This window comes from Sycon ciliatum, chromosome 4 (genome assembly GCF_964019385.1).
Source record: "Sycon ciliatum chromosome 4, ocSycCili1.1, whole genome shotgun sequence".
Taxonomy (NCBI): Eukaryota; Metazoa; Porifera; class Calcarea; order Leucosolenida; family Sycettidae; genus Sycon; species Sycon ciliatum.
This window is the reverse complement of record NC_088646.1, coordinates 14,668,148-14,696,058: the sequence shown is the minus strand read 5'-3', so window position 1 is coordinate 14,696,058 and position 27,911 is coordinate 14,668,148. Positions and strand designations below refer to the sequence as shown.

The following is a 27,911-nucleotide window of genomic DNA, read 5'->3' as shown; positions in this document are numbered from 1 at the left end:
TCCCTGGTCGAAACTATGTGACTGCGCTGTTACTGAGTGCGTTGCCTGCGAGTAGGGTTGTCTCCTCCTCGTCCTGCGAGCACAACCACACTGTGGTTCTCGGTCGAGATTTCACTTGCTTGTGTCCAGTGGAATCTGTCTAACAAAACACACTCATTCTCAATGTTGTCTTTCCACACGGAAGACCATGCAATAAAGAAAATATGGTGTCCCAAACGACGATTCCATACGTCCTTCCACCTGTTCCACAGCACCGCTCTATGTCAGTATGTACGTGTGTATGCGCCGGCATCTGGCGAAACGCGAAGAGGACAAACTGATGTATACAGTATACATGGTATAGGGCAAGTCACATAGTGAAGCCCGGAACCAGGGCGGCCCTCAGTTTCATCCAGTTCCAACCAGTTTCGCCCAGTTCCAACCAGTTTCACCCAGTTCTAACTGGTCTCGGCAGGTTTGCACCGGTTTCAACGGATTATCGCGCCAATTAGGGCTAAGTACGCATGCGCCGTATACCAAGTAGCACAGCATCTTCTTGACTTGATTCAGAGAAGTAGTTTGTACATTTGTTTGATCATCGCCTGGATCCATGAGAGCCTCTTTCAATGTGACTAATGCCGCTAGACCAGACACAAGAAGTGCATCAACTTACCATTTCAATGGTAGGCTTGCTAGAGAAATAATACCCAGAGAAGCGAGGTCGTTGACGTCTGAATTGATATCAGGAAAAAAAGGCAGCAATGGATAGCGGGTGGTCGTGGATGCGAAAAAAAGATACCAGTAAGTCGTTTCGGCTCGATAGATCAATTCTAAATATTTTATTCCTTGAAATTTGTAACGATTAGGCAAGCCTAGGACCTGCAAACCCAGTGTTTCGGGGCGTGTGCTACTTTCCTGTAAACGGACAGCCAGTCTTCCATTCAACCTAACTCCTTCAAGGGAAGTGTGGGGCTCTGATATGCTTGACAATGTAGGGCAGCCTTGTGATTACACATACGCGGTGATTCGGTCCATGTATTGCTGGGTATTGAGCTTTGAGTCAGTCTTCCATTCAACCTAACTCCTTCAAGGGAAGTGTGGGGCTCTGGTATGCTTGACAATGTGGGGCAGCCTTGTGATAACACATACCTGGTGATTCGGGCCATGTACCACTTAGCAGTCTGCTATGAGTCAGTCTTGCATTCAACCTCACTCCTTCAAGGGAAGTGTGGGGCTCTGATATGCTTGACAATGTGGGCCAGCCTTGTGATTACACATACCCGGTGATTCGGACCGTGTACCACTTGGCAGTCAGCTATGAGTCGGTCTTGCTCTCAACCTCAACCCTTCGAGGGAAGTGTGGGGCTCTGATATGATTGACAATGTAGGGCAGCCTCGTGATCACAAACCCGGTGATTCGGTCCATGTATTGCTGGGTATTAAGCTTTGAGTCAGTCTTACATTCAACCTCACTCCTTCAAGGGAAGTGTGGGGCTCTGTTTATTTGGCTATGTGGGGCAGCCTCGTGATCACAAACCCGGTGATTCGAGCCATGTATTACTTGGCTTTGAGCTATGATTCAGTCTTGCATTCAACCTCACTCCTTCAAGGGAAGTGTGAGGCTCTGATATGCTTGACAATGTGGGCCAGCCTTGTGATTACACATACCCGGTGATTCGGGCCGTATATTACTTGGCATTGAGCTATGAGTCAGTCTTGCATTCAACCTCACTCCTTCAAGGGAAGTGTGGGGCTCTGATATGCTTGACAATGTGGGCCAGCCTTGTGATTACACATACCCGGTGATTCGGACCGTGTACCACTTGGCAGTCAGCTATGAGTCGGTCTTGCTCTCAACCTCAACCCTTCGAGGGAAGTGTGGGGCTCTGATATGATTGACAATGTAGGGCAGCCTCGTGATCACAAACCCGGTGATTCGGTCCATGTATTGCTGGGTATTAAGCTTTGAGTCAGTCTTACATTCAACCTCACTCCTTCAAGGGAAGTGTGGGGCTCTGTTTATTTGGCTATGTGGGGCAGCCTTGTGATAACACATACCCGGTGATTTGGGCCGTGTACCACTTGGCAGTCTGCTATGAGTCAATCTTGCTCTCAACCTCACTCCTTCAAGGGAAGTGTGGGGCTCTGATATGCTTGACAATGTGGTTCAGCCTTGCGATTACACATACCCTGTGATTCGGGCCGTGTATTGTTTGGCATTGAGCTATGATTCACTCTTGCATTCAACCTCACTCCTTCAAGGAAAGTGTGGGGCTCTGATATGCTTCACAATGTGGTTCAGCCTTGCGATTACACATACCCGGTGATTCGGGCCGTGTATTAATTGGCATTGAGCTATGAGTCACTCTTGCGTTCAACCTCACTCCTTCAAGGGAAGTGTGGTGCTCTGATATGCTTGACAATGTGGGGCAGCCTTGTGATCAGATACCCGGTGATTCGGGCTACGTATTGCTTGGCAGTGAGCTGTGAGTTTTGCATTCAACCTCACTCCTTCAAGGGAAGTGGGGGGCTCTGACAAGCTTGACAATTATGGGCAGCCTTGTGATTACACATACCCGCTGATTCGGTGTGTCCGTTATCTGACAATGGAATGAGTCTCCACTCGCATTCAGCCTCATTCCTATAATGTCTATCTTGAGGTTCTCGTATGCTTTGCAATGTGGGGCAATGTTGTGACACCGAACGCAGTGATTCAAAATTTCTGTGGACATGGCAAGGAATGAGCAGAGAGACGGAACTAACAGCATCCATTCCATGGTTGTATGTTACTTCATGATGGATGATGAGGTTTTAACGACAATGGCCTTTGTCGCTCATGTTGAGAATGAGGTGTAAATCCTCTGACATTTTGAAGTGAAGGATTATGAGTACTATCCCGAGCAATCCTCGCACCTCAGTAGTGCACTTCAATGAAAGTGGAGGGGCTCTGATATCCTTGATAACGGGGTGAAGACTTGGGACTACATACCCCGTGATTCGTGGCGTCTGTTACTAGCAAAGAGCGACGAGTTAGACTTGCATTTGAACTCAGTACTTCAAGGAAAGTGTGGTGCTCTGATGTGCTTGACGTTGTCGGCAGCCTTGTGATAACACAGACCCGGTGATTCGGGCCGTTTATTACTTGGAATTGAGCTATCACTCAGTCTTGCATTCAACCTCACTCCTTCAAGGGAAGTGTGGGGCTCTGATATGCTTGACAATGTGGGTCAGCCTTGCGATTAAACATTCTCCTTCAAGGGAAGTGTGGGGCTCTGATAAGCTTGAAAATGAGAGGCAGCCTTGTGATCAGATACCTGGTGATTCGGGCTACGTATTGCTTGGCAGTGAGCTATGAGTTTTGCATTCAACCTCACTCCTTCAAGGGAAGTGTGGGGCTCTGATATGCTTGACAATGTGGGGCAGCCTTGTGAAAACACATACCCGGTGATTCGGGCCGTGTATTCCTTGGCAGTGAGCTATGAGTCAGTCTTCCATTCAACCTCACTCCTCGAAGAGAAGTGTTGCCCGGTGATGTGCTTGACCATGTCGGTAAGTCTAGTGACTGCATACCCGCTGATTCGGAGTGTCCGTTATTTGGCAATGGAATGAGTCTTTCTCGCATTCAGCCTCATTCCTATAATGTCTATCTTGAGGTTCTCGTATGCTTTGCAATGTGGGGCAATGTTGTGACTCCGAACGCAGTGATTCAAAATACGTTGGACATGGCAAGGAATGAGCAGAGAGACGAACTAGCAGCATCCATTCCATGGTTATATGTTACTTCATGATGGATGATGAGGTTTTAAGGACAATGGCCTTTGTCCCTCATGTTGAGAATGAGGTGTAAATATTCTGGCATTTTGAAGTGAAGGATTATGAGTACTATCCCGAGCAATCCTCGCACCTCAGTAGTGCACTTCAATGAAAGTGGAGGAGCTCTGATATCCTCGATAACGGGGTGAAGACTTGGGACTACATACCCCGTGATTCGTGGCGTCTGTTACTAGCAAAGAGCGACTAGTTAGACTTGCATTTGAACTCAGTACTTCAAGGAAAGTGTGGTGCTCTGATGTGCTTGACGTTGTCGGCAGCCTTGTGATAACACATACCCGGTGATTCGGGCCGTGTATCGCTTGGCAGTGAGGTATGAGTCAGTCTTGCATTCAACCTCACTCCTTCAAGGGAAGTGTGGGGCTCTGATATGCTTGAAAATGTGGGGCAGCCTTGCGAGCACAAACCCGGTGATTCGGGCCGTGTATTACTTGGTATTGAGCTATCAGCCAGTCTTCCATTCAACCTCACTCCTTCAAGGGAAGTGTGGGGCTCTGATAAGCTTGACAATGTGGGCCAGCCTTGTGATCACAAAACCGGTGATTCGGGCTATGTATTGCTGGGCATTCAGCTTTGAGTCAGTTTTACAACAAACCTCACTCCTTCAAGAGAAGTGTGGGGCTCTGTTTACTAGCAGAAGCATAACATCCGAGAACAGCAGCATAACATCTTGAGCATGTATATTGTATCTGTGTTTACACTGTAGTTGATGACAATGGACTTGGTTTGTGTCTTATGTTCCATCTCTGCTGCAGACTAACTGCACTGTTCGAAGTCTGATGTCTTCATAGACATCTTCTTATCCTGTGCTGAGTGAAGGCCAGTCTGCCAATTCAACTTCAACATTTAAGGTACTATCAAGAGTACATATACAAGATTGTGCAATTCCGCTTGGTTTGGACCATGGCATAATATTTGTTTTGTTACGACAGCAGCCTGGTCGTAAATTTCATATGGCATTGAATTGACCGTAACTTTGGTGTCTCTCAATGGATTTGAGTGAAATTTTCACCACACACTCCTGCCACTATGCTGGCCCTCTGGACATGATTTAAAAGTTCTTGCGCCTCACTGACAGGCTTTCCAGGCCGGAAAAACTCAAAATTCCGGCATAGTGCCACGGTGTGCGAGCCACCCAGGAGCCAAAAAATGCATTTACAATTTTTTTCACATTTTCTTGCCCATTGTGTCCGTGCGCGGATCCAAACCTAAAAAAAGTCCAGAAGCAGCCATGGGTGGTGGGATAGGGCCCTTCAACGTGGCCCTGGAATCTGTCACAACGGCAGGAGTGGGCGTTGTTTCACAGACTCCCACAAACCCAAGTCATTTTTGGATTTTTTTTGGTTTAGGGTGTGCTACGAGGTCGTACCTTTGATACAACATCCAGTGCTGGAACCTCCACAGCAAGCCATTTCCAAAGCGCTGCAAACCGAATTCAGGATACCCTCAAAAATCGGCAAAGACTTCCACTCACGTTCCACTACTGCCTAGTACGGAATCCTATCTGACTTCTTGACACGACTCAAACTTGCCAAAGTCACTAAATCAACGTCAACTACAATAATCAAGCCACATATCTACAACGTCACGAGGGTGTTGGCAAAATTCCTGCTGCACGGCGGCGGGTGAAGCCGTGCAGCTCAATACGTGGCTTAAAAACGTGATCTTTTGGACTTGGAGCAAAATTGTGCACACTTTCGCGTGTTTCTATGATACGACAAGTTGCGCACGGTCTGCTCACATTCAAATACAGTGCTGCCAACAAATGACAGCGTGCAAATCTTTCCTTACAAGGGCACATTTTCGGCCATAACTCTTGCGGCTGGTGAGATCGAGACAAAAGTTCCAGAGATTTTGCAGCTGTTCATGCTCTTTCAACTGATGTAGTCCTCGATATGAATTCACAAATTCGATTTTTCAGGGATTTTACGACCAGGCTGCCCCCTTAATGTCAAGTTTTCTGGAGATCATGAGGGTACTGCATGTGCCATGTACTACGAGTCTGTGGCCGTGTGGACTTAGTGCGAACAAGTACAGCGCCAACAAGTACAGCGCCAACAAGTACAGTGCAAACAAGCACAGTGCGAACAATTACAGTGCGAACAAGTACAGCGCCAACAAGTACAGCGCCAACAAGTACAGTGCAAACAAGCACAGTGCGAACAAGTACAGCGCAAACAAGTACAGGGCGAACAAGTACAGCGCAAACAAGTACAGCGCAAACAAGTACAGCGCAAACAAGTACAGTGCGAACAAGTACAGCGCCAACAAGTACAGCGCGAACATATACAGTGCGAACAAGTACAGCGCGAACAAGTACAGCGCAAACAAGTACAGCGCGAACAAGTACAGCGCGAACAAGTACAGCGCGAACAAGTACAGCGCGAACAAGTAAAGCGCGAACAAGTACAGCGCGAACAAGTACAGCGCGAACAAGTACAGCGCGAACAAGTACAGCGCGAACAAGTACAGCGCGAACAAGTACAGCGCGAACAAGTACAGTGCGAACAAGTACAGCGCAAACAAGTACAGTGCGAACAAGTACAGCGCAAACAAGTACAGCGCAAACAAGTACAGCGCAAACAAGTACAGCGCAAACAAGTACAGCGCAAACAAGTACAGTGCAAACAAGTACAGTGCGAACAAGTACAGTGCGAACAAGTGCAGTGCGAACAAGTACAGTGCGAACAAGTACCGTGCGAACAAGTACAGCGCGAACAAGAACAGTGCGAACAAGTACAGCGCAAACAAGTACAGCGCGAACAAGTACAGCGCGAACAAGTACAACGCGAACAAGTACAGTGCAAACAAGTACAGCGCGAACAAGTACAGTGCGAACAAGTACAGTGCGAACAAGTACAGTGCAAACAAGTACAGTGCGAACAAGTACAGCGCAAACAAGTACAGCGCAAACAAGTACAGCGCAAACAAGTACAGCGCAAACAAGTACAGTGCGAACAAATACAGTGCGAACAAGTGCAGTGCGAACAAGTACAGTGCGAACATATACAGTGCGAACAAGTACAGTGCGAACAAGTACAGCGCGAACATCTATGTAGGACTCAGTATAGAGTCCATGCACTATAATGTCCAGCACCCTATATAGAGTCCATTGGTCCAAAATCCACTATACAGAGTCCAGGAGTCCACTCAGTTTTGATCAGCTTCATCCTGCCGCGCAATCCCCTAAGGAGTACACTTTTCTACAAGTCCCCTATTCACGGTCCAGGAGTCCAGTTTATCCAGTCACGCCGTTCTGTACTGTGTGTTGTGCCCGAAAGAGAACAAACACCTTTTCAGTTTTGCTTGCCTCGTGGCAGCGCATTCCTTTCTTCACTTCAGCCATGGCTGTCAGTTCTGCTGTGCAGTTGCTGACAGTAATCTGTCTCGAGGTAACCAAGGAGGATAAGGAGACGTTCCAAATCGTATCTGGAAAGCGTCTTGTGGTTCTCTGAAGACGTTTCAGCAGTGCGCGGGATGATAGCAGAAATTGCAGAACGAGAAAAGTTCAGCAAAGTTCAAATCGGACGAGTCAGGTACACTGACACTCTCTTTCGTTCGACGCCACAAAGATCCCCTGTTTGGCTGGCCATTGCTGCCAGTAAGACGTTTGAACGGTTTCATCAGAGCGAGGGATGAAAGCAGAAAGAGGAGAACGAGAAAAGTTCAGCACAGTTCCAATCTGACGCGTCAGATACACTGACAATTTAGCACTGCTGTGAATAGTTTATTCGCAAAGTGAAGAATCACCTGCAAAAGGGCCCAAAACTTCGAGATTGATTGATTTCAGCTTTGAGCAGACGTAGGCGAATTGTTTATTGAAATGTGGAATTTTTTCTTGGTGCACTTCCCTATGTCCAGCTATGCAACAAGATCAGGGAGGAGATGGCCAGTTGTTGAGCTTCGAACGGGCAGAAAGGTGAGAAATTGTCGCTTTTTGACCATTTGTGCCCACGTGTCACTTTCAACTCTACCTCTGTACAACATGACCCAGCTGTGATGTGAGTGGTCGCATTGATTTGATTTTTGGTTTGCTTGTAGGCCACTGGCACCCGCATTCAGCGACGCCGAAAATTTGGGACTGCTGTGAATAGTTTAGTCGCAAAGTGAAGAATCACGGGCAAAAGGGCCCAAAACTTCGAGATGGATTGATTTCAGCTTTGAGTAACCCTGGGGGAAATCTTTATTGAAGTTTGGAATTATTTCTTGGTGCACTTCCCTATGTCCAGCTGTACAAAAAGATCAGGGTGGCGATGGTCAGTTCTTGAGCTTCGAACAGGCAAAAAGGTGAGAAATTGTCGCGTTTTGACCATTTGTGCACACGTGTCACTTTCAACGTACCTATCTATAACATGACCCAGCTGTGATGTGAGTGGTCGCATTGATTTGATTTTTAGTTTGCTTATAGGCCGCTGTCACCCGCTGTTAGTGACGCTGAAAATTTGGCACTGCTGTGAATAGTTTAGTCGCAAAGTGAAGAATCACGGGCAAAAAGGCCAAAACTTCGAGACAGGTTGATATCAGCTTTGAGCAGCTCTGGGCGAAGTGTTTATTGAAATGGGGAAATTTTCTTGGTGCACTTCCCTATGTCCAGCTATGCAACAAGATCAGGAAGGAGATGGCCAGTTGTTGAGCTTCGAACGGGCAGAAAGGTGAGAAATTGTCGCGCTTTGACCATTTGTGCCCACCTGTCACTTTCAACTCTACCTCTGTACAACATGACCCAGCTGTGATGTGAGTGGTCGCATTGATTTGATTTTTGGTTTGCTGGTAGGCCGCTGGCACCCGCATTCAGTGACGCTGAAAATTTGGGACTGCTGTGAATAGTTTAGTCGCAAAGTGAAGAATCACGGGCAAAAAGGCCCAAAACTTCCAGATAGATAGATTTCAGCTTTGAGCAGCCCTGGGGGAAGTGTTTATTGAAATGTGGAATTTTTTCTTGGTCCACTTCCCTATGTCCAGCTATGCAACAAGATCAGGGTGGCGATGGTTAGTTCTTGAGCTTCGAACGGGCAGAAAGGTGAGAAATTGTTGCTTTTTGACCATTTGTGCCCACGTGTCACTTCCAGCGTACCTCTCTATAACATGACCCAGCTGGGATGTAAGTGGTCGCATTGATTTGATTTTTGGTTTGCTTGTAGGCCGCTGGCACCCGCATTCAGTGACGCCGAAAATTTAGCTCTGCTGTGAATAGTTTATTCGCAAAGTGAAGAATCACCTCTAAAAGGGCCCAAAACTTCGAGATTGATTGATTTCAGCTTTGAGCAGACGTAGGCGAGTTGTTTATTGAAATGTGGAATTTTTTCTTGGTGCACTTTCCTATGTCACACTATGCTACAAGATCAGGGTGGCGATGGTCAGTTCTTGTGCTTCGAACTGGCAGAAAGGTGAGAAATTGTCGCTTTTTGACCATTTGTGCCCACGTGTCACTTCCAACGTACCTCTCTATAACATGACCCAGGTGTGATGTGAGTGATCGCATTGATTTCATTTTTGGTTTACTTGTAGGCCGCTGGCACCCGCATTCAGTGACGCCGAAAATTTGGCACTGCTGTGAATAGTTTAGTCGCAAAGTGAAGAATCACGGGCAAAAAGGCCCAAAACTTCGAGACAGGTTGATATCAACTTTGAGCAGCTCTGGGCGAAGTGTTTATTGAAATGGGGAAATTTTCTTGGTGCACTTCCCTATGTCCAGCTATGCAACAAGATCAGGGAGGAGATGGCCAGTTGTTGAGCTTCGAACGGGCAGAAAGGTGAGAAATTGTCGCTTTTTGACCAGTTGTGCCCACGTGTCACTTTCAACTCTACCTCTGTACAACATAACCCAGCTGTGATGTGATTGGTCGCATTGATTTGATTTTTGGTTTACTTGTAGGCCGCTGGCACCCGCATTAAGTGACGCCGAAAATTTGGCACTGCTGTGAATAGTTTATTCGCAAAGTGAAGAATCACGGGCAAAAAGGCCCAAAACTTTGAGATAGATAGATATCAGCTTTGAGCAGCCCTGGGCGAAGTGTTTATTGAAATGTTGAATCTTTTCTTGGTGCTCTTTCCTATGTCCAGCTATGCAACAAGATCAAGGTGTCGATGGTCAGTTCTTGAACTTCGAACGGGCAGAAAGGTGAGAAATTGTCGCTTTTTGACCATTTGTGCCCACGTGTCACTTTCAACGTACCTCTGTATAACATGACCCAGCTGTGATGTGAGTGATCGCATTGATTTAATTTTTTGTTTACTTGTAGGCCGCTGGCACCCGCATTAAGCGACGCCGAAAATTTGGGACTGCTGTGAATAGTTTAGTCGCAAAGTGAAGAATCACCGGCAAAAGGGCCCAAAACTTCGAGATGGATTGACTTCAGCTTTGAGTAGCCCTGGGGGAAGTCTTTATTGAAGTTTGGAATTTTTTCTTGGTGCACTTCCCTATGCCCACCTGTACAAAAAGATGAGGGTGGCGATGGTCAGTTCTCGAGCTTCGAACTGGCAGAAAGGTGAGAAATTGTCGCTTTTTGACCATTTGTGCCCACGTTTCACTTTCAACTCTACCTCTGTACAACATGACCCAGCTGTGATGTGAGTGGTCGCATTGATTTGATTTTTGGTTTGCTTGTAGGCCACTGGCACCCGCATTCAGCGACGCCGAAAATTTGGGACTGTTGTGAATAGTTTAGTCGCAAAGTGAAGAATCACGGGCAAAAGGGCCCAAAACTTCGAGATGGATTGATTTCAGCTTTGAGTAACCCTGGGGGAAGTCTTTATTGAAGTTTGGAATTTGTTCTTGGTGCACTTCCCTATGTCCAGCTGTACAAAAAGATCAGGGCGGCGATGGTCAGTTGTTGAGCTTCGAACAGGCAGAAAGGTGAGAAATTGTCGCGTTTTGACCATTTGTGCACACGTGTTACTTTCAACGTACCTCTCTATAACATGACCCAGCTGTGATGTGAGTGGTCGCATTGATTTGATTTTTGGTTTACTTATAGGCCGCTGTCACCCACTGTTAGTGACGCCGAAAATTTGGCACTGCTGTGAATAGTTTATTCGCAAAGTGTTGAATCACGGGCCAAAAGGCCCAAAACTTTGAGATAGATAGATATCAGCTTTGAGCAGCCCTCGGCAAAATGTTTATTGAAATGTGGAATCTTTTCTTGGTGCACTTTCCTATGTCCAGCTGTGCAACAAGATCAGGGTGTCGATGGTGAGTTCTTGAGCTTCGAACGGGCAGAAAGGTGAGAAATTGTCGCTTTTTGACCATTTGTGCCAACGTGTCACTTCCAGCGTGCCTCTCTATAACATGACCCAGCTGGCATGTAAGTGGTCGCATTGATTTCATTTTTGGTTTGCTTGTAGGCCGCTGGCACCCGCATTCTGTGACGCCGAAAATTTAGCACTGCTGTGAATAGTTTATTCGCAAAGTGAAGAATCACCTGCAAAAGGGCCCAAAACTTCGAGATTGATTGATTTCAGCTTTGAGCAGACGTAGGCGAGTTGTTTATTGAAATGTGGAATTTTTTCTTGGTGCACTTCCCTATGTCCAGCTATGCAACAAGATCAGGGTGGCGATGGTCAGTTCTTGAGCTTCGAACTGGCAGAAAGGTGAGAAATTGTCGCTTTTTGACCATTTGTGCCCACGTGTCACTTCCAATGTACCTCTCTATAACATGACCCAGGTGTGATGTGAGTGATCGCATTGATTTAATTTTTGGTTTACTTGTAGGCCACTGGCACCCGCATTCAGTGACGTTGAAAATTTAGCACTGCTGTGAATAGTTTAGTCGCAAAGTGAAGAATCACAGGAAAAAGACCCCAAAACTTCGAGATGGATTGATTTCAGCTTTGTGCAGCCCTGGGCGAAGTGTTTATTGAAATGTGGAATTTTTTCTTGGTGCACTTCCCTATGTCCAGCTATGCAACAAGATCAGGGAGGAGATGGCCAGTTGTTGAGCTTCGAACGGGCAGAAAGGTGAGAAATTGTCGCTTTTTGACCATTTGTGCCCACGTGTCACTTTCAACTCTACCTCTGTACAACATGACCCAGCTGTGATGTGAGTGGTCGCATTGATTTGATTTTTGGTTTGCTTGTAGGCCACTGGCACCCGCATTCAGCGACGCCGAAAATTTGGGACTGTTGTGAATAGTTTAGTCGCAAAGTGAAGAATCACGGGCCAAAAGGGCCAAAACTTCGAGATATATAGATTTCAGCTTTGAGCAGCCCTGGGGGAAGTGTTTATTGAAGTTTGGAATTTGTTCTTGGTGCACTTCCCTATGTCCAGCTGTACAAAAAGATCAGGGCGGCGATGGTCAGTTGTTGAGCTTCGAACAGGCAGAAAGGTGAGAAATTGTCGCGTTTTGACCATTTGTGCACACGTGTCACTTTCAACGTACCTCTCTATAACATGACCCAGCTGTGATGTGAGTGGTCGCATTGATTTGATTTTTGGTTTGCTTATAGGCCGCTGTCACCCGCTGTTAGTGACGCCGAAAATTTGGCACTGCTGTGAATAGTTTAGTCGCAAAGTGAAGAATCACGGGCAAAAAGGCCCAAAACTTCGAGATAGATAGATTTCAGCTTTGGGCAGCCCTGGGGGAAGTGTTTATTGAATGTGGAATTTTTTCTTGGTCCACTTCCCTTTGTCCAGCTATGCAACAAGATCAGGGTGGCGATGGTCAGTTCTTAAGCTTCGAACGGGCAGAAAGGTGAGAAATTGTCGCTTTTTGACCATTTGTGCCCACGTGTCACTTCCAGCGTGCCTCTCTATAACATAACCCAGCTGGGATGTAAGTGGTCGCATTGATTTCATTTTTGGTTTGCTTGTAGGCCGCTGGCACCCGCATTCAGTGACGCCGAAAATTTGGCACTGCTGTGAATAGTTTATTCGCAAAGTGTTGAATCACGGGCCAAAAGGCCCAAAACTTTGAGATAGATAGATATCAGCTTTGAGCAGCCCTCGGCAAAATGTTTATTGAAATGTGGAATCTTTTCTTGGTGCACTTTCCTATGTCCAGCTATGCAACAAGATCAGGGTGTTGATGGTCAGTTCTTGAGCTTCGAACGGGCAGAAAGGTGAGAAAGTGTCGCTTTTTGACCATTTGTGCACACGTGTCACTTTCAACGTACCTCTCTATAACATGACCCAGCTGTGATGTGAGTGATCGCATTGATTTAATTTTTGGTTTACTTGTAGGCCGCTGGCACCCGCATTCAGCGACGCCGAAAATTTGGGACTGCTGTGTATAGTTTAGTCGCAAAGTGAAGAATCACGGGCAAAAGGGCCCAAAACTTCGAGATGGATTGATTTCAGCTTTGAGTAGCCCTGGGGGAAGTCTTTATTGAAGTGTGGAATTTGTTCTTGGTGCACTTCCCTATGTCCAGCTGTACAAAAAGATCAGGGCGGCGATGGTCAGTTGTTGAGCTTCGAACAGGCAGAAAGGTGAGAAATTGTCGCGTTTTGACCATTTGTGCACACGTGTTACTTTCAACGTACCTATCTATAACATGACCCAGCTGTGATGTGAGTGGTCGCATTGATTTGATTTTTGGTTTACTTATAGGCCGCTGTCACCCACTGTTAGTGACGCCGAAAATTTGGCACTGCTGTGAATAGTTTATTCGCAAAGTGTTGAATCACGGGCCAAAAGGCCCAAAACTTTGAGATAGATAGATATCAGCTTTGAGCAGCCCTCGGCAAAATGTTTATTGAAATGTGGAATCTTTTCTTGGTGCACTTTCCTATGTCCAGCTGTGCAACAAGATCAGGGTGTCGATGGTCAGTTCTTGAGCTTCGAACGGGCAGAAAGGTGAGAAATTGTCGCTTTTTGACCATTTGTGCCAACGTGTCACTTCCAGCGTGCCTCTCTATAACATGACCCAGCTGGCATGTAAGTGGTCGCATTGATTTCATTTTTGGTTTGCTTGTAGGCCGCTGGCACCCGCATTCTGTGACGCCGAAAATTTAGCACTGCTGTGAATAGTTTATTCGCAAAGTGAAGAATCACCTGCAAAAGGGCCCAAAACTTCGAGATTGATTGATTTCAGCTTTGAGCAGACGTAGGCGAGTTGTTTATTGAAATGTGGAATTTTTTCTTGGTGCACTTCCCTATGTCCAGCTATGCAACAAGATCAGGGTGGCGATGGTCAGTTCTTGAGCTTCGAACTGGCAGAAAGGTGAGAAATTGTCGCTTTTTGACCATTTGTGCCCACGTGTCACTTCCAATGTACCTCTCTATAACATGACCCAGGTGTGATGTGAGTGATCGCATTGATTTAATTTTTGGTTTACTTGTAGGCCACTGGCACCCGCATTCAGTGACGTTGAAAATTTAGCACTGCTGTGAATAGTTTAGTCGCAAAGTGAAGAATCACAGGAAAAAGACCCCAAAACTTCGAGATGGATTGATTTCAGCTTTGTGCAGCCCTGGGCGAAGTGTTTATTGAAATGTGGAATTTTTTCTTGGTGCACTTCCCTATGTCCAGCTATGCAACAAGATCAGGGAGGAGATGGCCAGTTGTTGAGCTTCGAACGGGCAGAAAGGTGAGAAATTGTCGCTTTTTGACCATTTGTGCCCACGTGTCACTTTCAACTCTACCTCTGTACAACATGACCCAGCTGTGATGTGAGTGGTCGCATTGATTTGATTTTTGGTTTGCTTGTAGGCCACTGGCACCCGCATTCAGCGACGCCGAAAATTTGGGACTGTTGTGAATAGTTTAGTCGCAAAGTGAAGAATCACGGGCCAAAAGGGCCAAAACTTCGAGATATATAGATTTCAGCTTTGAGCAGCCCTGGGGGAAGTGTTTATTGAAGTTTGGAATTTGTTCTTGGTGCACTTCCCTATGTCCAGCTGTACAAAAAGATCAGGGCGGCGATGGTCAGTTGTTGAGCTTCGAACAGGCAGAAAGGTGAGAAATTGTCGCGTTTTGACCATTTGTGCACACGTGTCACTTTCAACGTACCTCTCTATAACATGACCCAGCTGTGATGTGAGTGGTCGCATTGATTTGATTTTTGGTTTGCTTATAGGCCGCTGTCACCCGCTGTTAGTGACGCCGAAAATTTGGCACTGCTGTGAATAGTTTAGTCGCAAAGTGAAGAATCACGGGCAAAAAGGCCCAAAACTTCGAGATAGATAGATTTCAGCTTTGGGCAGCCCTGGGGGAAGTGTTTATTGAATGTGGAATTTTTTCTTGGTCCACTTCCCTTTGTCCAGCTATGCAACAAGATCAGGGTGGCGATGGTCAGTTCTTAAGCTTCGAACGGGCAGAAAGGTGAGAAATTGTCGCTTTTTGACCATTTGTGCCCACGTGTCACTTCCAGCGTGCCTCTCTATAACATAACCCAGCTGGGATGTAAGTGGTCGCATTGATTTCATTTTTGGTTTGCTTGTAGGCCGCTGGCACCCGCATTCAGTGACGCCGAAAATTTGGCACTGCTGTGAATAGTTTATTCGCAAAGTGTTGAATCACGGGCCAAAAGGCCCAAAACTTTGAGATAGATAGATATCAGCTTTGAGCAGCCCTCGGCAAAATGTTTATTGAAATGTGGAATCTTTTCTTGGTGCACTTTCCTATGTCCAGCTATGCAACAAGATCAGGGTGTCGATGGTCAGTTCTTGAGCTTCGAACGGGCAGAAAGGTGAGAAATTGTCGCTTTTTGACCATTTGTGCCAACGTGTCACTTCCAGCGTGCCTCTCTATAACATGACCCAGCTGGCATGTAAGTGGTCGCATTGATTTCATTTTTGGTTTGCTTGTAGGCCGCTGGCACCCGCATTCTGTGACGCCGAAAATTTAGCACTGCTGTGAATAGTTTATTCGCAAAGTGAAGAATCACCTGCAAAAGGGCCCAAAACTTCGAGATTGATTGATTTCAGCTTTGAGCAGACGTAGGCGAGTTGTTTATTGAAATGTGGAATTTTTTCTTGGTGCACTTCCCTATGTCCAGCTATGCAACAAGATCAGGGTGGCGATGGTCAGTTCTTGAGCTTCGAACTGGCAGAAAGGTGAGAAATTGTCGCTTTTTGACCATTTGTGCCCACGTGTCACTTCCAATGTACCTCTCTATAACATGACCCAGGTGTGATGTGAGTGATCGCATTGATTTAATTTTTGGTTTACTTGTAGGCCACTGGCACCCGCATTCAGTGACGTTGAAAATTTAGCACTGCTGTGAATAGTTTAGTCGCAAAGTGAAGAATCACAGGAAAAAGACCCCAAAACTTCGAGATGGATTGATTTCAGCTTTGTGCAGCCCTGGGCGAAGTGTTTATTGAAATGTGGAATTTTTTCTTGGTGCACTTCCCTATGTCCAGCTATGCAACAAGATCAGGGAGGAGATGGCCAGTTGTTGAGCTTCGAACGGGCAGAAAGGTGAGAAATTGTCGCTTTTTGACCATTTGTGCCCACGTGTCACTTTCAACTCTACCTCTGTACAACATGACCCAGCTGTGATGTGAGTGGTCGCATTGATTTGATTTTTGGTTTGCTTGTAGGCCACTGGCACCCGCATTCAGCGACGCCGAAAATTTGGGACTGTTGTGAATAGTTTAGTCGCAAAGTGAAGAATCACGGGCCAAAAGGGCCAAAACTTCGAGATATATAGATTTCAGCTTTGAGCAGCCCTGGGGGAAGTGTTTATTGAAGTTTGGAATTTGTTCTTGGTGCACTTCCCTATGTCCAGCTGTACAAAAAGATCAGGGCGGCGATGGTCAGTTGTTGAGCTTCGAACAGGCAGAAAGGTGAGAAATTGTCGCGTTTTGACCATTTGTGCACACGTGTCACTTTCAACGTACCTCTCTATAACATGACCCAGCTGTGATGTGAGTGGTCGCATTGATTTGATTTTTGGTTTGCTTATAGGCCGCTGTCACCCGCTGTTAGTGACGCCGAAAATTTGGCACTGCTGTGAATAGTTTAGTCGCAAAGTGAAGAATCACGGGCAAAAAGGCCCAAAACTTCGAGATAGATAGATTTCAGCTTTGGGCAGCCCTGGGGGAAGTGTTTATTGAATGTGGAATTTTTTCTTGGTCCACTTCCCTTTGTCCAGCTATGCAACAAGATCAGGGTGGCGATGGTCAGTTCTTAAGCTTCGAACGGGCAGAAAGGTGAGAAATTGTCGCTTTTTGACCATTTGTGCCCACGTGTCACTTCCAGCGTGCCTCTCTATAACATAACCCAGCTGGGATGTAAGTGGTCGCATTGATTTCATTTTTGGTTTGCTTGTAGGCCGCTGGCACCCGCATTCAGTGACGCCGAAAATTTGGCACTGCTGTGAATAGTTTATTCGCAAAGTGTTGAATCACGGGCCAAAAGGCCCAAAACTTTGAGATAGATAGATATCAGCTTTGAGCAGCCCTCGGCAAAATGTTTATTGAAATGTGGAATCTTTTCTTGGTGCACTTTCCTATGTCCAGCTATGCAACAAGATCAGGGTGTTGATGGTCAGTTCTTGAGCTTCGAACGGGCAGAAAGGTGAGAAAGTGTCGCTTTTTGACCATTTGTGCACACGTGTCACTTTCAACGTACCTCTCTATAACATGACCCAGCTGTGATGTGAGTGATCGCATTGATTTAATTTTTGGTTTACTTGTAGGCCGCTGGCACCCGCATTCAGCGACGCCGAAAATTTGGGACTGCTGTGTATAGTTTAGTCGCAAAGTGAAGAATCACGGGCAAAAGGGCCCAAAACTTCGAGATGGATTGATTTCAGCTTTGAGTAGCCCTGGGGGAAGTCTTTATTGAAGTGTGGAATTTTTTCGTGGTGCACTTCCCTATGTCCAGCTATACAAAAAGATCAGGGTGGAGATGGTTAGTTCTTGAGCTTCGAACAGGCAGAAAGGTGAGAAACTGTCGCGTTTTGACCATTTGTGCACACGTGTCACTTTCAACGTACCTCTCTATAACATGACCCAGCTGTGATGTGAGTGGTCGCATTGATTTGATTTTTGGTTTGCTTATAGGCCGCTGCCACCCGCTGTTAGTGACGCCGAAAATTTGGCACTGCTGTGAATAGTCTAGTCGCAAAGTGAAGAATCACGGGCAAAAAGGCCCAAAACTTCGAGATGGATTGATTTCAGCTTTGAGCAGCCCTGGGGGAAGTGTTTATTGAAATGTGGAATTTTGTCTTGGTCCACTTCCCTATGTCCAGCTATGCAACAAGATCAGGGTGGCGATGGTCAGTTCTTGAGCTTCGAACTGGCCGAAAGGTGAGAAATTGTCGCGTTTTGACCATTTGTGCCCACGTGTCACTTCCAGCGTACCTCTCTATAACATGACCCAGCTGGGATGCAAGTGGTCGCATTGATTTCATTTTTGGTTTGCTTGTAGGCCGCTGGCACCCGCATTCAGTGAGGCCGAAAATTTAGCACCGCTTGTGAATAGTTTATTCGCAAAGTGAAGAATCACCTGCAAAAGGGCCCAAAACTTCGAGATTGATTGATTTCAGCTTTGAGCAGACGTAGGCGAGTTGTTTATTGAAATGTGGAATTTTTTCTTGGTGCACTTCCCTATGTCCAGCTATACAACAAGATCAGGGTGGCGATGGTCATTTCTTGAGCTTCGAACTGGCAGAAAGGTGAGAAATTGTCGCTTTTTGACCATTTGTGCCCACGTGTCACTTTCAACGTGTCTCTGTATAACATGACCCAGCTGTGATGTGAGTGGTCGCATTGAATTAATTTTTGGTTTACTTGTAGGCAGCTGGCACCCGCATTCAGCGACGCCGAAAATTTGGGACTGCTATGAACAGTTTAGTCGCAAAGTGAAGAATCACGGGCAAAAGGGCCCAAAACTTCGAGATGGATTGATTTCAGCTTTGAGTAGCCCTGGTGGAAGTTTTTATTGAAGTGTGGAATTTTTTCTTGGTGCACTTCCCTACGTCCAGCTATGCAACAAGATCAGGGTGGCGATGGTCAGTTCTTGAGCTTCGAACTGGCAGAAAGGTGAGAAATTGTCGCGTTTTGACCATTTGTGCACACGTGTCACTTTCAACGTACCTCTCTATAACATGACCCAGCTGTGATGTGAGTGGTCGCATTGATTTGATTTTTGGTTTGCTTATAGGCCGCTGCCATCCGCTGTTAGTGACGCCTATAATTTGGCACTGCTGTGAATAGTTTAGTCGCAAAGTGAAGAATCACGGGCCAAAAGGGCCAAAACTTCGAGATATATAGATTTCAGCTTTGAGCAGCCCTGGGGGAAGTGTTTATTGAAATGTGGAATTTTTTCTTGGTGCACTTCCCTATGTCCAGCTATGCAAAAGGTTCAGGGTGGCTATCGTCAGTTCTTGAGCTTCGAACGGGCAGAAAGGTAAGAAATTGCCGCTTTTTGACCATTTGTGCCCACGTGTCACTTCCAACGTACCTCTCTATAACATGACCCAGCTGAGATGGGAGGGATCGCATTTGTTTGCGCCGGTATTCTCACTCACAACACAGAGTCTGAGGTTTATAGAATATTATCACTAGGAGAAGACTGTATCCATTGCAAACTGATTGCAATACTTCAAAAAGGCTAGCTACTACCTGGTAGTAACAGAAACAGCCAAAGACCAAGAACACCACCACTGCACCAGCAAGCTCTTTCCTTGCACTCACTACAAAATACATCAAAATCAAGCAGCAAAATGCAAATCCACACGCATGTTTGCCGGAACTGAACCTCCATAGCGCAGCTGATCATTGCGGCTGCACGAGACGACCTTCCCGCCACAGCAGGGCAAAGAACTATGCATGGAACTAGCAATGAATGCATGCAGCAGTTATGAATAGGGACATCAACAAGACACAACACACAGTAGTCATGAGCAGGCCGAGGTAACTGAGGGCCGGGGAACAGTACAGACATGTGCACAACAGCACCTAGGTTTACTACTACCTAAGGTTATTCATGTCTTGGTCTAAACTGAGCAAGTTACTAGTGGAGATCTGTGGGGTGACTTGGTTGTACCAACATCCTCCCCCCGGTGACGTCTTCAAGCGTCACCCTTATTCAGAACGTCCAGCACACAGATATTTGACACCGGCCTGCGGTATGTCCCGGACGCTGTCTTGACGTCGGCCACTCTGACATGTCCATCGGTGCCGGGATAGACGGCCGTAATGGTACCTTTCGGCCAGCTGCCTCTGGGTAGGTCTCTGTCGGCAATCACGACTATGTCATTGACCTTGACTTCTTTCTGCTGTCGCTGATGCCACTTCGTCCTTCTCGTCAACGTCGGCAGGTATTCATGCAGCCACCTCCTCCTTTTCCCAGCACGAAAGCGACCTGGGCACTCCCGTCGGCGAAGGTGACTATGAGGTAGGCTGCAGCCGCAAAGGCCGACTCGCTGGCGTCTCCAAAGACGTGTAGTTGAACTTGGGCTCTCTTGGTCATATCTTCACTGTAGGGGCGTGGCACAGACAGCTCGCTCAGCTTGAGTAGCATTTGCCACCACTCTTTCCAGCGTGTCACGAGGTCATCCGGTAGCGGCTGGTCCCAGCTGACTCCGGTGCGCCATATCCGCTGGAGAAGTACCTTTGCCGATACCGTGTGAAATGCCAGGTAGCCAAGCGGATCAAATACTGACATGCACATGCGTAGCACATGTCGCTTTGTCGGCTGCGTCACTTCTGCTTCTTGTGTCACCAGTCGTGCACTTAGCTTGAAGCTGAAGATGTCCTCCCGCGGCATCCATTTGAGGCCAAGGGTCTTTTCGGTCGGGGTGGCCGTTTCACCGCTGTCGATCGTGAGAGCGCTGTCGGACCTGAGCTCGGGTGGCACGCTTGCTAGGACCTCTGACGAGTTGCTTACCCAGCTACGAATGGTGAACCCGCCGGCTTTGTGGATCTTGACGACTTGAAGCGCTCTGGCGACAGCTGTCTCCACGGTTGGCGTTGAATCGAAGTAGTCGTCCATGTAGTGCTTGCGGTTGATTGCATAGACAGCTTCTTCGTGGTGGTCCCTGAACTCCTCAGCATTCCTCCGCATCACGAACTGGGCCGAGGCAGGCGAGCATACCGCTCCGAACGTCATCGCCTTCATTTGGTACGCGTCCGGCTCTCTGTCACGTTTCATGCCTCGCCAAAGGAAGCGTTGGGATGGTTGATCTTTTTCCCGAATCTGAACCTGGTGGAACATCTGCTGTATATCGCCGCCGAAGGCAATACGGTGCTCCCTGAACTTGAATAGAACGCCGGTGAGAGAATTCAGCAGATCCGGACCCGGAACCAGGGCGTCGTTTAGGCTCATGCCGTTGCTTGAGGCTGCCGCGTCGAAGACTAGTCGCAGCTTCCCTGGTTTGTTCGGGTTCGTGACACCAAAGTGCGGCTGGTACCACTTGCGCTCGTGGAATGCTGTCTCCTCTTCTGGTGTCAGCTTGAAGGCATAACCGGCAGCCAGGTACTGTTCGATCTTACTGCAGTACGCGTCAGCGAAGACTTGATCCCTGTCCATCTTTCGCTCGAAGGAGAACAGCCGCCGGAGGGCCATGGGCTTGCTCTCTGGTAGGAGTATGCCACTTTCTCTCCACAGGAGTCCGGTTTCCCAGCGGTCTCCGACTCGTCTGGTGGTCGATTCCATGATCCTCTCAGCTCGCGCTTCCTGTCGGGACCGGATCTTAGTGCTGGTGACCTTGACACCAAACGAGTCTGTGGTGAAGAAAGACTTGACGAGCAGATGTAGGTCGTCATCGAAGCAGCCATCTTTGATTTGCCCTGACAGGCTGCTGTGGGCGTTTTCGGTGCTGAGGTCATCGACTCTGCCGTGGATTGCCCAGCCTAGCTTGCACCGCGTGGCTACCGGCGATCCGGGCGGTCCCTCGACCCACTCTCGGGGCATGATCAGGTCACAATTGTCCTGCCCGATGAGCATTCTGGGCTTCTGCATATCCTCCACTGTCAGATCAGCGTCTCGGAGGTGTTTCCAGTGCTGGCAGGTGCTGTTGACGTCGAGGTCTTGCTTGGGTAGATCCAGTGTAACGGTTCGTACATCGTTCAGGTAGAACTCCTGCCCGCTTCCGAACACCGAAACCTCCTCCTTCCTGGAGTTGTTGTCAGTCTGGCTGGTGTCGTCCGTCCAGGTCAGTGTCAGCGGGCAGTGCGTCCCCTTGGCGCCGATCTCCTTGGCTAGGCTAGCGTCAAGCAACGTGACTGTAGATGCTTCGTCGAGCAGAGCGAACGTGTGGACCGTCCCCTTCGTGCCTGTGACGTTGATGGGTACTGTGCGCAGCATCACCCTCCCACTGGTAGGTCGTCGAGTTGCGTTGCACGGCGCTGGCTGGTCCCCCGTCCTCTCCTGCGTGCTCGGTTGCGGCAGATGGAGGAGTCGGTGGTGTAGCCTTTCGCACCCGTCACGTCTGCACCGTGCTTTCTTCGGGCAGTCCTTGACTTGGTGTCCACAGCCAAAACAGACGAAGCAGCGGTTCTCATTCTTGATCCACTTCCACCTGTCCTTGACTAGCGCCTTCTTCAAGGTGTTGCAGTTGGCAGCGGAGTGCCCGGATTTCTTGCAGAAACCACATTGTTCTTCTCGTGCGGTGAAGGTGTTCCCACGGAGGCCGCCTGGTCGCCTGCCAGATGGCGGCTTTTTCAGCTCTGTCAGTGGCGGTGAGTCTTCTGACGTGGCTGATAGCGTCCGCTCGTTGTGATAGCCATTCGGAGAGTGTTGCCAGGGTCACTCCGGTCTGTTGGGTATGGACGAACTCCCCCCATTGCCGCTTCAGGCTGTTGGGAAGTTTCATGATCACTTCCTGCCGCAGGGTGGGATTTGTGAGATGTCCGGTATCGTCCATGAGCTGCATTGTTGCGACGAGGTTGCCGACCGCATTTGCCGTGTCGATGAGGGCCTCGAAGTCCTCTTCTCCAGCTGGCTTCAGTTTCTTGACGCCGTCAATTATGGTCTGTATCACCTGCTCTGGCTGCCCGAACCGCATTTCCAGAGTCTGCATGACACGATCGACGTTATCAGGTACAATGAGCATGGCTTTGACGGTGTCCTTAGCCTTCCCTTTGAGGGCTTTCTGTAGCCTGGCCATATTCTCCGCATTGGAGAATTTGCATTCACTCGTCGATGACGTGAACATATGGCGGAACATCGGCCAGGACGCCGGGTCGCCGTTAAACTCTGGGAGGTCCTTTGCGGTGGACTGTCGGGCGACTATCTTCTGAAGGTCGCTGCCAGTATCTTGGGAGCCATGTCTCTGCGTGGCTGTCGTCAGGTGTCCGGCCAAGGCTTCCGCAAGCTGGCTGACAGCTGTCACCACTGAAGTCTGAGCGGCCTGGGCCGGGGTGTGCTCTTCATCTGCGATTGGCTGGTCCCTAGCGCGTGCTGCGGGCGGCAGGTGTTGTGTCGGCTCAGCCTTGTCGCCAAGGGACTCCACATCCTCAGTATCTTTCGGGACGGGTTGGTGGTACTCAGCTGGAGTCCGGCGGTGGTATGACGATGACTTGTCCACAGACCTCGCTCCCCTGAGTTCTGCAGGTCGAGGCTCGTACTCGTGGACGGCGTGGAATAGAGCATCGTTACCAGGACTACTCGTGTCAGTCACGGTATCACGTCTCTGTTCGACTGCCCGGTCTGCAGGGCTACCTCGCGCTGCGCATTCCTCTAGGAACAGCTGGCGCCACTGGTCAGCTTTCCTTTGCTGCTGCTCCGCAGATTGCCTGGCTTGACTCAGGAGCTCACGTAGGTGATCCTTGTCACCCTCCGCGCGCGCAGCCTGCTCCTCGATCTCCTGGAGTTCTTCGCGTGACCGCTGTCTCTGGCAGGCCATCGCCTCGAACTCTACCTTGCGCTGCTCCGATACGCGCTTCATCTTGTCGAGTTCAGCCCGCAGTTCGGTGTTGCAATCATACAGGTCGCTGTTCTCAGCTTGAGCTGTGCTCTTGTGGAGGTCTAGCTCGCGACGTGTTCGCCGCAATTCAGACTGAAGTTGTTGCACGACAAGATCCTTCTCATGACTTTCGTCAGCGGACTGTTGTAAACTTTGCTGCAGGCAATCAATCATCCGGTGTGCGTGACTGAGTGCGTCTTCGTTGGCCTGTGACTGTGCATTGTGTGCGGTTACAGCTGACTGCTCAGGGAGATTCACAGGTTCAGGACTACTGTGCAGTGTTTGGAGCGCTGGTGGCGCTAGAGCTAGCGGTGTGGCATCTGCGCGTTCTGCCATGCTGTACGGAATGTGTGAAGAGGCACTAGTACCTTGCTCTACCTGCTCCGTGCGCTGTGTACCGGTACTTACTGAGTCTGACACTAAAACTGAGTTTTTGCCAACTCCTTGAAGTCGCTCTACTGTCCTACCGCTTGTAGAACGGGACTTGACTGTACGTGGGTCGCAGACACTATCTGCACTCAGGTCTATCAAGTCCGGGTCACTAGTTTGCCCTGACTGTACGGATTTAGCAGGGTACAACACGCTCACCTCATCGCTGCCATTTGCAGCTGTGGGCGCTTGCATTTCAGATCGTCGCTCTTCCTCGAACACTTCCTCTCTCATCGCGGGCGATGAAGACTTCGGGGTGCCAGAGCGTCTGGACGCCCTCTCGAGATTCAAGCTGGCCAGGTCAGCCTCCGCCTCTGCGACCCTCTTTCTCGCTTCTAGCAGGGCGCCCCTTGCTTCCATCACTGATGGCGCACTTCCTGACGTGCGGCTTGATGCGAGCGACGGTGTCTGCCTGCTGAAGCTGGTTCTTGGACTGGTCGCACTCTCTTCGTCCTCAAACCCCAGTCGCCTGGGAGCAACTCCCTTGGTTGAACGAGCACTCGTTCTTTGTTCCTCCGCCATTCGCGATCCGGCTCGAAGGACCAATGTTTGCGCCGGTATTCTCACTCACAACACAGAGTCTGAGGTTTATAGAATATTATCACTAGGAGAAGACTGTATCCATTGCAAACTGATTGCAATACTTCAAAAAGGCTAGCTACTACCTGGTAGTAACAGAAACAGCCAAAGACCAAGAACACCACCACTGCACCAGCAAGCTCTTTCCTTGCACTCACTACAAAATACATCAAAATCAAGCAGCAAAATGCAAATCCACACGCATGTTTGCCGGAACTGAACCTCCATAGCGCAGCTGATCATTGCGGCTGCACGAGACGACCTTCCCGCCACAGCAGGGCAAAGAACTATGCATGGAACTAGCAATGAATGCATGCAGCAGTTATGAATAGGGACATCAACAAGACACAACACACAGTAGTCATGAGCAGGCTGAGGTAACTGAGGGCCGGGGAACAGTACAGACATGTGCACAACAGCACCTAGGTTTACTACTACCCAAGGTTATTCATGTCTTGGTCTAAACTGAGCAAGTTACTAGTGGAGATCTGTGGGGTGACTTGGTCGTACCAACAGCACTGATTTAGTTTTTGGTTTACTTGTAGGCCGCTGGCACCCGCATTCAGTGACGCTGAAAATTTGGCACTGCTGTGAATAGTTTATTGGCAAAGTGAAGAATCACAGGCAAAAGGGCCCGAAACTTCGAGATAGATGGATTTCAGCTTTGAGTAGCCCTGGGCGAAGTGTTTATTGAAATGTGAAAATTTGTCTTGGTGCACTTCCCTATGTCCAGCTATGCAACAAGATCAGGGTGGCGATGGTCGGTTCTTGAGCTTCGAACGGGCAGGAAGGTGAGAAATTGTCGCTTTTTGACCATTTGGTGACATGTCACGTCCAACGTACCTCTGTACAACATGACCCAGCTGTGATGTGAGTGGTCGCATTGATTTCATTTTTAGTTTACTTGTAGGCCGCTGGCACCCGCATTCAGCGACGCCGGAAATTTGGGACTGCTGTGAATAGTTTAGTCGCAAAGTGAAGAATCACGGGCAAAAAGGCCCAAAACTTCGAGATACTAGTAGATTGATTTCAGGTTTGAGCAGACCTGGGCAATTTGTATCTTGTGAATGCCGTTCAATCATACTGTTCTCATTGTGTGTTTGGACAGAGGAACCTGTCTAACGAAAAAGACGGAAGTTGCATGCTATCTTGACGACCTGAAAATTGTATGATTGTACTCGTATGAATGGTGCTATGCACGTACAAACTCACCCAGGCTAACGCTATTCAGTGAACATTCCGCTTGTGTACATGCTGCATTTTGCGGGTTTGACAGCTGCATCCATGTTTAAGCTGCACCCCCGTCTCCCCTCCTTTCGAGCCCAGCATTTGTATCTTTGTTGATATTCAGTGTATAACAGGCACGTCCAACTTTGAATGTTTTGTCAACCTAACTAGGTATCGGTATATGCGCAACGCGTTGCCAGTGGTTAAAAGTTGAGAAGTACGACCAGAGTTGTAACAAAAGTTACCCAGTTATCCTGCACTCAGTACTGACAACATGTAGAAGCGTCTTGCTAGTACAATGATGTATTACACTACATGAAAAATAGTTGAATGACACATGAATAAAATAGTTGAATGACACATGCACATCAGATGCATACTGTGTTGTAACACTGGTTGATTCACAACATGGGACACGTACTGTCGGGTGAAGTGATTGGGACAAGCTCGGCGATAGCTTTTATATTGCGGGTCAGATTTCAAATGACACCTTTTGCAAGGTGTATCACAGGTCTTCCCTGCTGACTTTTGATTGATCTTTATTCTTACAATGGCCGTAGCCAAATATATTGTACAACATAATAATTATGTTGACAAGCATGTGATAGCGGGTAGGATGTGTAGACTACGATGATGTTGATAAGCATGTGATAGCGGGTAGGATGTGTAGACTACGATGATCATTAGGTAATACTAGTACGGTAGAGACGCTCGATGAAGAACGTCGAGCCAAAGAACGTCCGGCATAAAATGCTAAGAACGCCACAGCCTAAAGTTAAGAACGGCAGTGTTGGTTGTCCGGCAGCGTTTGGGATACATATGATCCACAACGAATTGTTTCCAAGAACGTGCTATAAGAATGCAGCAAGATTGCCCAAGAAAAATAATAAGAACGCCCCAGGCCAATCGCTTGGAAACAACGTTCTTGGACGTGCAACTCTACTGTAATACGGATATATGTGTAGTTCATTGCCATGTTTGGTGTGTGTGTGTATGTGTGTGTGTGTGCCTGTGTAAATGCGTGCACTTGTGCATGCGTGGCACGGGTGTATTTTTCTTGTTCGTTACTCTCGTTTTTCTCAGGAGGAGGCCAGCTGAGACACTATAGTTGTGATGATGAAAGTTGGGCAATGATGAATACAAGCAAAAGGCTGTTCAAAGAATTTCCAACTACAACCCTGCAGACCGGGAGCCAAATGAACAGGACCTCGACCAGCTTCAATTACATCTGAACATGTTTCTATAAGGAAGAGTTGACAAGGTACCTGAACATTACAATGACTCTTACCATCTTGAAAGAACACTCCGCACGCGCACACACGCGAACGGTTTTTTTTGCTTGTTGGCCCGCACACTGCTTGGCGTTTAGAATATACATATGCCTTGTTACTGTGCAGATACATTGTGTCTGGTATAGCGAAATATGACCAGCACTTGATTGTATTGGGATGAGTGGCCTTTTGGATTATAATGGAACTTGGACTTCACTCCTATGAATCAGATACTGCCAGGCTGCCAAGGATGTGCACACTCGACTGCTTTGGTCACGGGACAAAATCCGGTGGCCCGCACTCCACCGGATTATATACTGCATTGCATAGCTGGTGCCAATGTAGTGTCCTTTATGTATGGAGATTTGTGATGACCTTGGTGTATGCTATTTACTGTTGCTAACATGCAAAATTCCTACTCCGTCTAGACAAAGCCTTGTAAATTTGAGTTTCCAACTTTTCGATACCTCGGCCAAGAAAGATTGCCATGTCCAGCATGGCGAGACAGATAAGTGGAGATAGATTTTGTCAAAATTTACTCCTTTTGTAAATGGAGAGAGAGGGAGAAGGAGATGGATTGATTGAAAGATATAATTATATAGAGGGAGAGAGAGAGAAGGGTGGGTGGGGGAAGAGAGAGAGGGGGGGGGGGAGAGACCAATCAGCAAGCCTGAGAAGAGGCTTCTAAGATTTTCTGCTCCAGTGGAGTTTTCCTGCTTGTTTCTGCTCCTTCATGCAGAAACAATAAGCGTTCAGCCATCAGCAGGCTAAGAAAAAAAACACATGCTGAACTCTG

At 48.0% G+C, this 27,911-nt stretch overlaps 1 protein-coding gene across 1 annotated transcript; it reads left to right on the top strand.

The window, feature by feature from the left end:
• The first annotated feature begins 540 nt into the window (after positions 1 to 540).
• On the top strand, positions 541 to 27,653 carry LOC135814613 (uncharacterized). Its single transcript, XM_065327766.1, has 36 exons — positions 541 to 3,528; positions 4,566 to 4,661; positions 7,672 to 7,729; positions 8,040 to 8,097; positions 8,405 to 8,462; positions 8,773 to 8,830; positions 9,152 to 9,197; positions 9,506 to 9,563; positions 9,874 to 9,931; positions 10,253 to 10,298; positions 10,609 to 10,666; positions 10,976 to 11,033; positions 11,343 to 11,400; positions 11,710 to 11,767; positions 12,078 to 12,135; positions 12,444 to 12,501; positions 12,811 to 12,868; positions 13,178 to 13,235; positions 13,545 to 13,602; positions 13,912 to 13,969; positions 14,279 to 14,336; positions 14,647 to 14,704; positions 15,013 to 15,070; positions 15,380 to 15,437; positions 15,747 to 15,804; positions 16,114 to 16,171; positions 16,482 to 16,539; positions 16,848 to 16,905; positions 17,215 to 17,272; positions 17,582 to 17,639; positions 17,949 to 18,006; positions 18,317 to 18,374; positions 18,684 to 18,741; positions 19,051 to 19,108; positions 25,351 to 25,408; positions 26,928 to 27,653. Exons 5-12 carry the CDS (start codon positions 8,407 to 8,409, stop codon positions 11,004 to 11,006), a joined length of 411 nt encoding a protein of 136 aa, XP_065183838.1. The 5' UTR covers positions 541 to 3,528; positions 4,566 to 4,661; positions 7,672 to 7,729; positions 8,040 to 8,097; positions 8,405 to 8,406; the 3' UTR covers positions 11,007 to 11,033; positions 11,343 to 11,400; positions 11,710 to 11,767; positions 12,078 to 12,135; positions 12,444 to 12,501; positions 12,811 to 12,868; positions 13,178 to 13,235; positions 13,545 to 13,602; positions 13,912 to 13,969; positions 14,279 to 14,336; positions 14,647 to 14,704; positions 15,013 to 15,070; positions 15,380 to 15,437; positions 15,747 to 15,804; positions 16,114 to 16,171; positions 16,482 to 16,539; positions 16,848 to 16,905; positions 17,215 to 17,272; positions 17,582 to 17,639; positions 17,949 to 18,006; positions 18,317 to 18,374; positions 18,684 to 18,741; positions 19,051 to 19,108; positions 25,351 to 25,408; positions 26,928 to 27,653.
• Positions 27,654 to 27,911: the final 258 nt, after the last annotated feature.